Source organism: Vombatus ursinus, unplaced genomic scaffold (assembly GCF_900497805.2).
Source record: "Vombatus ursinus unplaced genomic scaffold, bare-nosed wombat genome assembly UNPS02014806.1, whole genome shotgun sequence".
Taxonomy (NCBI): domain Eukaryota; kingdom Metazoa; phylum Chordata; class Mammalia; order Diprotodontia; family Vombatidae; genus Vombatus; species Vombatus ursinus.
In genome coordinates, this window is record NW_020954584.1 from 910,648 (window position 1) to 920,726 (window position 10,079).

The 10,079-nt window shown below is 34.6% G+C and overlaps 1 protein-coding gene across 1 annotated transcript; it reads left to right on the top strand.

Moving 5' to 3' along the window:
* The first annotated feature begins 7,017 nt into the window (after positions 1–7,017).
* On the top strand, positions 7,018–7,938 carry LOC114051854 (olfactory receptor 4C12-like). The gene has a single exon (XM_027874246.1). The coding sequence runs from the start codon at positions 7,018–7,020 to the stop codon at positions 7,936–7,938; it is 921 nt and encodes a 306-aa protein (XP_027730047.1).
* Positions 7,939–10,079: the final 2,141 nt, after the last annotated feature.

A 10,079-nucleotide genomic window follows, 5' to 3' on the forward strand; every position in this document is an offset into this window, starting at 1 on the left:
ATATAGATATAGATATAGATATAGATATAGATATAGATATAGATATAATTTTTCCCTCCAACTACTCTAATACTGACAAACAACTCATGAGTTACAAATATCATCTTTCCATGCAGGAATGTAAAGAGTTCAACTTTAATAAATCTCTTATGATTTCCCATTCCTGTTTACTTCTTCATGTTTCACTTGAGTATTGTATTTGAAAGCCAAACTGTGCTACAAAGTCTTCTATTTCACTGAATATCCATTTTTGCCCCTGAAGGATTATACTTAGTTTTGCCAGGTAGGTGATTCTTGGTTGTAATCCTATCTCCTTTGCCCTCTGAAATATTATATTCCAAGTCCTATGGTCTTTTAATGTAGAAGCTGCTAAATCTTGTGTCATCCTGATTATTTTTCCACAATATTTGAATTGTTTCTTTCTGGCTGCTTGCAATATTTTCTTCTGACCTGGGAACTCTAGAATTTGGCTACTGTATTCCTAGGGGTTTTCTTTTGGGGATTTCTCTCAGGAGGGGATCAGTGAACTCTTTCAATTTCTATTTTGCCCTCTGGTTCTAAAATATCAAGGCAGTTTTCCTTGATAATTTCTTGAAAGATAATGTCTAGGCTCTATTTTTGATCATGGCTTTCAGATAGTCCAATAATTTTTTTTTAATTATCTCTCCAGGGATCTACTTTCCAGGTCAGTTGTTTTTTCCAGTGAGATATCATCCTTAATTTTCAAAGAGTAAAAACGACATCATGGAGTGTCTCAAGTTGTGTATGAATTGGATTTAAGTGAGGTAGAGTTACATCAAACCATCAACTTCACTCTCCCTTCCCGAGTCATTGAAGCCCAGTGGCAAGACAACATTGAGGATGACTGGTGATGGGCGAGGATGCAGGGGATCACTTTGGTGCCTTCAATGTCTGACCAAGCTCTAAGCACTTCACCGTGCCTGCTTCAGCTGCCTGCATTGCTGTTGGAACAGATTGTTCTCATCCACTGATTCCACTGGGGAAATTTTTCACAATCTTTGGACACATTTCCCACTAACTTACTGACAGATCTGAGGCCTATCAGTTCCCTTTAACTTAGTTTAGATCCTCATTTGAGGTTGTTTACTAGGGTGTGACCACTGCACATAATATAGCTTCTTGGAGCCTCAAATGACAGTTGTATGACAGGTGGAAAGCAAAGCTGTATTGGCAGGCTTGAAAAGAGCTTGTTGAGCCCTCATATCAGAGGTGCTAGTCATTCTTGAACACCCCATATATACATGTATTAATATATATATTTATGTATCCATGCATGTATGTATGTATGTGTATGAATGTGTGTATATATGTGGGTGTGTGCATGTGTATATATATGGATATATGCATAGATATATAATTAATATACATGCATATGCCTTTGCATATATGATATATAGTGAGATGAAATCTACATATATATGTACATACATTAGAATATGTAATATATAGATATTAACTCACTCTGATGAACACAAGTCAAAATCTGTCTCTTATACACACACACACATTCACATATACACGCACACAAACATAGAACACTTGGTGGCTCAGTGGATAAAGTGCTAGGAACTAGAATCAGGTAGACCTGAGTTCAAATCCAGACTCAGACATTTACCAGCATTTTGACCATGGGCAAGTATGTGTTTGTCTTATTTCACTGGAGAAGAAAATCAACAAGCAACACCAGTATCACTGCCAAGAAAACCCTGTGAACACATAAGGTCCATGGGGTCAAGAAGTATGAAACATGACTCAACAACAATATGTACATACATATATACATACACACATATACATACACACATGCATACACACATATATGTAAAATTGGAAGTTGATTTTAATTTTGTTTTGCTAAAGCGATCAAGCTTGATTTAATATTCCCTTTCCAGGTTCTTTCTTCGTGTTAACTTCACTCACCACCCATATTCCAGAGAAACTAGCCTAAAGGTCAAGTTTTTGTCTTGTTATTACCTCCACCTTTGCAACCTTACTCACTTGCCACTGTCCAGAGAGACTTAATTATGCTAAAAAATCAAATTTCATCCATTTAAATCATTGTAGCAATTTCCATTGCCTGAAGACTAATCCCATCACTTGAGAACTTTTGTCTAGTGACTCAAATCACAGTTTGGACAAGGTTATTGGGGTTCAGAAGGAGAGGTCCAAATGATGTGATCTTAATTCTATGTCATCCACAGATTATTAGAAGACTTTACATCTATATTGTTTGAGATTTAGCTCCGCTAATTGTTATAAAAGTTGCTGTTAGTCTTCATGAAGTTAGTCTTCATGAAGTCTCAATACTTAGCTGAGTATCTTGCACTATGTAGGTAATTAAGAATATGTGCATATGTATGTGGGTCCATACAATACATATATACACATACACACATACATTCATATAAACATTTGTATATACATATGTACATACATACATAAACATTTGTACATGCATACATATATCTATACATATATAAAATCAGCTTGCCCCACCAAACCAGCTTGGTCTCCCACACCTGAGAAAGGCCTAAAACCTGGATTGACCAATCAAGAGATAACCACTTTTAGCTTGGTTTTGTGCTCTGAGCTTAACCTACCATAATGTTTTGTATGCTCTAGCATAACAGGCATACTTTGCTTTGCTCGCTGAGTGGACCCAAACTGTCCTGCTGGATTTTGCTGACTAGGAACATTTATCTGCCAAGGACCAGGCACCTTGAATTGGACATTATCTCAAATAATGGGACTTTTCTTATCCTTGTATTTAAGGACATTATCCTGTTATGACAGTCATATTTTTTGATTCTGTCCTATTAACAAATTCATTTCTCATGTTAAGGTTAGTACATATGGAGATAATAATTTTGGCTGATGAAGACACCCTGAGTCAGAATTGCTCTGAGGATATAATGTCCTCTTCCATAGTACTTTCCTTGAGCTCATTCTAATGTCTTTTGTGTATGGATATATACCTGTTGCCTATTTTGAGAGAAATAAACATGTGCATGTGATTTAATTCTGTTGGTTCTTTTGATCAAAACTTTGGTTAAGGTGAACCCCATTCTGTTTTTTTTTTTTGAACAAGCCTCTGGTTAAGGCAGTAATCTGATTCTGTTTCTTTCTTACAGCAAATCTCTGGAATAGGTTACAAGTAGACACATACACACATAAACATATATACACATGCATATTTGTATGCACATATATATATACATATACAAATATATAGATATTTGTATATATATACATATACATATATACAAACACATATGAAATGTTGAATTCCTGATAAATAACATTTCTATATATGAATCATGTCTTTTGCTATTGCTCTGCTCTCTAGCAATTAGAATGTTTCCTGACCCTGCATTATAATTAGCTCTGGAACATCTCTGGAGATGTTGATTGCACTTGAAGGCCTCTGTGGAAAGTCTCTTTTCCCTGGAGAAAATTTAATTAAAAGAGAACATGTAATTTGTATGGCTCAATGTCAAGGATAAGTTTACCCCCCTAAGTATTATAATAGTTGGGGCTGGGCCTTCTTTAAATTCCTGTACTTTAATGTATTCTCTTCTACCATTCAAGGGCAAACAACTTCTTGAAAGACTCAGGTGAGGGACAGAATTTAAGAAAATAGAAACTTACTAAGATCCATGAAGGCCTTTTATGACTCTTGTGGCTTAACATTATCTTCCCTGCTTCAAGTGGCTTAAATTGGCTGGCCAGGGTAGGGTCCTGAAGCACTCTATTCAGTAATAACTTGCTTCTAGTTTCAGGTTAATTTAGTCCCAAAGATAAGGTATCAATATCCAAAACTAAAACAAAACCAAGAAACTTGACGCTCAATACACAGGAATATATTTCAGGTAATACATTTATGGCAATGTATGTGTAAAAGTAATTCACTACTCAGACAATGGCACATACTTAAAGTTTATTTGGAAATGATTTTATGTTTTTTTTCCTGATTAAGTTTTGAATGCAACCTTGGTAGTTCAGAACTGGCAAAGGCAACATTTTGGCATTCAAGAACTAACCACCATTAATAGGCCATATTTATTTTTTTTCCATTTTTATATTCTGTCATATAAAATAATATATTTATGTTAATTTGAAAAATGGAAATATGAGTCATGACCTATGATGATTTATTTCATTTGGTATTAATTCTGAATAATTTTTTCTTGTTTGTTAAAATGGCTATCTGTTCATCCTGGTTGCATTTATTTAAATTTAAGAATAGGAACCTATATTTTCAATAGGTTATAGAGGGATTTGTGTGATTAGAGTTATTGATTTCTCCTTTATTTAATTCCAGAGCTATAGAAATTTCTAATACAATTCAATAATCCTTTTTTCATATAATAAATTATGTATGTTTATGGGAAAACCAGAAACCTGTGAAATAGTGTGTGTTCAGTCATTTCAGTCATGTCTGACTCTTTGTGACCATATTTCAGGTTTTCCTGGCAAGGATACTGGAGTGCTTTGCTATTTCATTCTCTAACTCATTTTACAGATGAAGAACTGAGTGAAACACATTTAAGTGACTTGTCCATGTTCACAGAGCTAATAATTGTGTGAGGCCAGATTTGAACTTTCACAAGTCTTCCTGATTCCAAAACCAGTGGAGTCTATCCACTGAGCAACCTTGTAGCCCTATGAAATATTATATACTATATACAATGTGATAAAATACAAACCAATTTTACTACTTTCTAAAAATGAATAGACATTGAATAATATACTGAATATAATATTTTATTTTATATATTTTAATAGAATGAATAAATAAAATTATTCCTGAGACAAACTAATGCCATGAAAGAAAAAGATAATTATTCAAGTAGGAGTCCATATTCATTAAACAAATGCTTTATACAGTAGATTGTGAGACATGTTTTTAGAGGCACAAAACTTACATAAAACACCAACTATTTCCTAAAAGACCACGGTCTACTAGGAGAATAAGATAGAAATATGCAAAGTTTGAATTCACATGCTTTCTGGAGAAAATGAAGATTATTAAAGAGCTGGAACAGGATTTTATGTACTTTAAATGAAAAAGTCAGACAATTGGTTACTTGATAAAATTGTAGTTCCTTCACTCTCATCTTAATGGAGACCTCTCCCTTGGGAAAAGCAGGTGGCAAGACTGGAACATTGGACAAAAAATCAAAAGCTTCATCACCATCTCCTACTCAAAAGGTGAGTGGAGGATAACAAATATTACATTGCAGGAAGGCACAACAGTCTTGTCATTCTCTGTGATGTGTGTGATTTTACTGAGATAATTTTGTCCAGTAGTTTTGTCTGGAGTTCTTTTAATCAAGGGTAATTTGAGATTTCATTTAGATTTCTTTGACTGAACCACAATGACTTATGAATAAATGTATGTGTATAGTTATATAGATATATATACCTGTACATATGTGTGTATCCACACAAATGTATATGTGTGTTAGTATGTGTTTGTACTTATATGTAGAGGTTCACCACATTTTGAAATATGCATACATTCATGTGTTATATGGATATGTTATAGTTATTTTGAATCTCTCGTTATAAATATGTGCTTGTATAATATGTACATACACATGTAAGCATTTATTTGAGGGACTATCACAATTCATTAAGTTATATATGTAGATATCTTGGATTTTGATTTGTGTTACAAAAGCAATACCTTCACTCGTTAAATCATATTTTAGGGAAAATTGAAATAAATTTTGGATAGCTATTTTAATTTAGGCATTTTGTAAATTATAATTTATTATATACATGTTATAAATATTATTGATTCCTATATTTCAAAAGCATTCTTTGTAGGTACTCCATTCACTGATGCAAATCACATACCCATTTCTAACAGTAAAACATACTTGAGTAGGTATAATGTAAAATTTTCAACAATTTTGCCTGTCATTATTAGATAATATACAACTTGTCAATCTCAAGTCTTACATTCTGAGCTTTTCTTGCTTTCTTGACTTGCTAGTGCTCATATTCTGTGGGCATAATCTTCAAGTACCCAGGGTCACCGCTATACCATGTTGAGTGTAGAATTTTTTTAGAGTTATTATTATTATTGTTTTCTTGATCAAATATCAGTCATGTTCTTACTAACAACTCTCAGAGTAATTACATTGTATACAAAATTATGCAGGAATAGATTCCAAAGGCATGTATGAATGACTTTCAAAAGCTTGGGAATATGCGTATGTTAGATAATGGTGCAAAGAGCACTTGGGATAAGTATATCTCTCATTCCTGTCATGGCTTATAGTAAAAGAACATATAGCCCAACTAGGGGGTTCCTTGGTCTTTCTTACGCTTATTTCCTTGACTACCACCCATGGTTTAAGGAACCAGGGGAATTTATTTTTGGGGATATGACCTTTGACACCACGATCATCATTCTATGACCTGGGATTAAGTGACCCGGGCAAGTCACTTAACTCTGCCTAGCAAAATATATCCATATATATATATATATACACACACACACACACACATATGTATGTGTCTGTATGTGTGTGTGTGACACACACTCACATCCCACCTCCTTGTCATGTCATGTTGGAAATTTTCAGAAGAATCTAATTCCTTTGAATAGTCAGCTGCTAGTGCCTTCTACATAAAATTAGCTTTTATGCATTATTTAAATATTTTATATATACTTATACGTTGTCTCTTCCTATAGAATGTAAGCTTTTCAAAGGCAGATACTATTTTATCTGTCTTTTGTCCCCAGTATATAGCATATCATTGTTTAATAATTGCTTGTTGAAGGATTGATTTTAATGAATTTATGTGAAGTAGACACTACAGTATATTTCTTCTTGACTGATTCATAGGTCTATTTTGAAAAGGAATCCCTCAATAGAGTCAGAATGCTTGAAATCATCAGCAAGTACGTACATTTAGAAACATCTATATGTCCTTAAGATAACTGAAATTTACACCTGAATTCAAAGTCTCTGTAAATGTCAAATGGCAAATAGGAATGTGACTGAATTTGTTCTTTTGGGTCTCATGAGGAACCCAGAGATGCAGAAAGTCATATTTGCTATATTTTTAATCACTTATATTATCACTGTCATGAGTAATATGCTCATTGTGATCACTATTGCCTCCAGTCAGACTCTGGTCTCGCCAATGTACTTCTTTCTAGCATTTTTGTCTCTGATAGATGCTCTCTACCCATCATCAATGGTCCCCAAAATGCTTGTGGATTTGCTCCGTGAGAAGAAAACCATCTCCTTCAATGCATGCATGACCCAGCTTTTTCTAGAGCATTTTTTTGGGACTTTTGAGATTGTCCTCCTTATAGTAATGGCCTTTGACAGGTATGTGGCCATCTGCAGACCTCTCCACTACATGACTATAATGAGCCACCGCCTTTGCTGTTGCCTTGTTGGATTGGCTTGGACAGTGGGCTTCCTCCATTCAATAGGACAGATTTTCACCATTGTCTGGCTTCCTTTCTGTGGGCCCAATGTTATAGACCACTTTATGTGTGACATTATTCCCTTGATTCAACTTGCCTGCACAGACACCTTCCTTATTGGTCTGCTTGTTATTGCCAATGCAGGGTTAATTTCAATGATTAGTTTTGTTGTTTTGATGTTCTCCTATGTCATCATCTTGTGTTCCCTGAAAAGTTACAGTTCTACAGGGAGACACAAGGCTCTATCTACTTGTAGCTCCCACATCACTGTAGTGATCTTGTTCTTTGTCCCCTGTGTGTTCATGTATCTGCGACCAGTAACTACATTCTCCATGGATAAAATTATAACTGTATTTTACACTCTTGTTACCCCTATGTTAAACCCATTTATCTACACAGTAAGGAATGAAGAGGTAAAAAATGCCATGAAGAAGTTATGGAGTAGAAAAGTAACTTCAGATTAGAAATGATTCTAAATATCAAGAACTGCTAATTTTTATCAATATACTTGAAAGGTTTCAAGTTTTCTTTAGAAAAAAAATTCAAATATATTTAAGGTCTGAGGCTTTTCCCAAAATGACTTATACATGGTTTGTAAAGTTTTACCATCATTTTATATGGCAAATACAAGTTCTTGTTTTCTGATTGCTAATAGAACCAAATGGAAACATGTACTGGGAAGACACTGATCCATTAACAAATGGTCACGTATTTTGACAACCTTGCATTATGTATATATAAACTAATATTTAAATAAAGTATCTATTCAACTGTATTTGTTTTGTACATCAGTCAAATATATCATACATTTTACTAGATAATAAGCACTATGAAGGCAGAACCAATCTTTTATTTTTTCATTTTGCCTTGCAACATACTTTGCAAATTCCAGGCATACATACATACACAAAGTTTATTTTACCTTAATGTTGGATGATGTTGGGTAAACTACTTGATACTTGGGCTGTGGATAATTTTATTTCTGTTAAACTGTCCCAGAATTCAAGAATGTTGTGGATGGATGGATATCCACCATCCTCATTAGGAGGGCCTGTGAATCCTAGATTAAGAATATTGCTGGACTTCCTCTTTGAGAACTGACTTCAGAGACTATGAATTATTTTTTTTTTTGACAACCTCAAAGTTTTTTTAATCTACGTCTCTTAAGGGATCTCTCTCTCTCTCTCTGTCTCTCTCTCTCTCTTTCTCTCTTTCAGTCTGTGTGTGTGTGTGTGTGTGCATCATGTTTGTATAAACAAACACATGACATGCTATTTTCTGTACACTTATGTCTTTGGAAATAGCTGAAAGTCTCCTGGAATCAAGTGTCATGTCAGAATTGATGAATCAGCCTTCAGTAGACAATTATGCATTACAATGATACGTGATTCTTTAGAGAGAAAACTGTGTAATGTGAGGGCATGAACCAATATATTGCTTTTACTTGCAAAATATTTTCTCCTGTAATGCAGCTTGTGAGTATAAATAATGGAGCTAGAGAAATAATTGCATGTATCTTCACTTATAAGATTGATGAAGAATTGGGTGAGAGGGTATGAATGGGACAACTCCAAATTAAAAACCATTCATAGGTAACTGAAAGCAAACTACCTCACTGTCTTTAGCAGCAACAACGTCAGTTCTTGCTTCTAAGATATTCTGAAGCCTTTTTTTTTTAACTTGGATCACTTTAACCAGTGTAGGAGATGATCAAGATACACTTTGTTTTTTTTTTCTTTTCTTTTTTTAAAATTTATTTTTGGTTTTCAACATTAACTATCACAAGATTTTGAGTTCCAAATTTTCTTCCCATCTCAACCCTCTCCCCACCCCAAGATGGCATGCATTTTGTATACCTTGTCCCATAATCTGCCCTCCCTTTTATCTCTCCCCCTCTTCTCTTATCCCTTTCCCCTTCAATTTTCCTGTAGAGCAGAATAGATTTCTATACCCCATTTACTATATATCTTATTTCCCAGTTCCATGTGAAACTATTTTTTAACCTTTGTTTTTAAAACTTTGGTTTCCAAATTTTCTCCCTTCTTCCCTCCCCCCCCCCCAGCCTCATTGAGAAGGCAAGCAACTTGATACAGGTCATACGTGTGTAGCCATGCAAAACACTTGCATAATAGTCATATTGTGAGAATCTAAGTATATTTCCCTTCATCCTATCCCTCCCCCTATTTATTCCATTGTCTCTTTTGACCCTGTTCCTCCTTAGAAGTCATTGCTTCTGATTACACCCTCCTCCAGTCTGCCCTCCCCTCTATCTTTCCTCTGCTCTCTTGTCCTCTTCCCCACCTATTTTCCTGTAGAGCAAGATAGATCTCCATACCCAATTGAGTGTGTATATTATTCTCTCCTTAAACCAAAGCCAAGGAGGATAAGATTCACTCATTCCCTCTCACCTTCCCCTGTTTCCCCTCCACTATAAAAACATTTTCTTGTCTGTTTTATGTGAGAAAATTTACCCATTCTACCTCTCCATATAATCCTCTTTCACCTCTTAATTTTATTCTCCAGATATCACCCCTTCATTTTCAACTCACCCTGTGCCCTCTATCTATCTATCTATCTATCTATCTATCTATCTATCTATCTATCT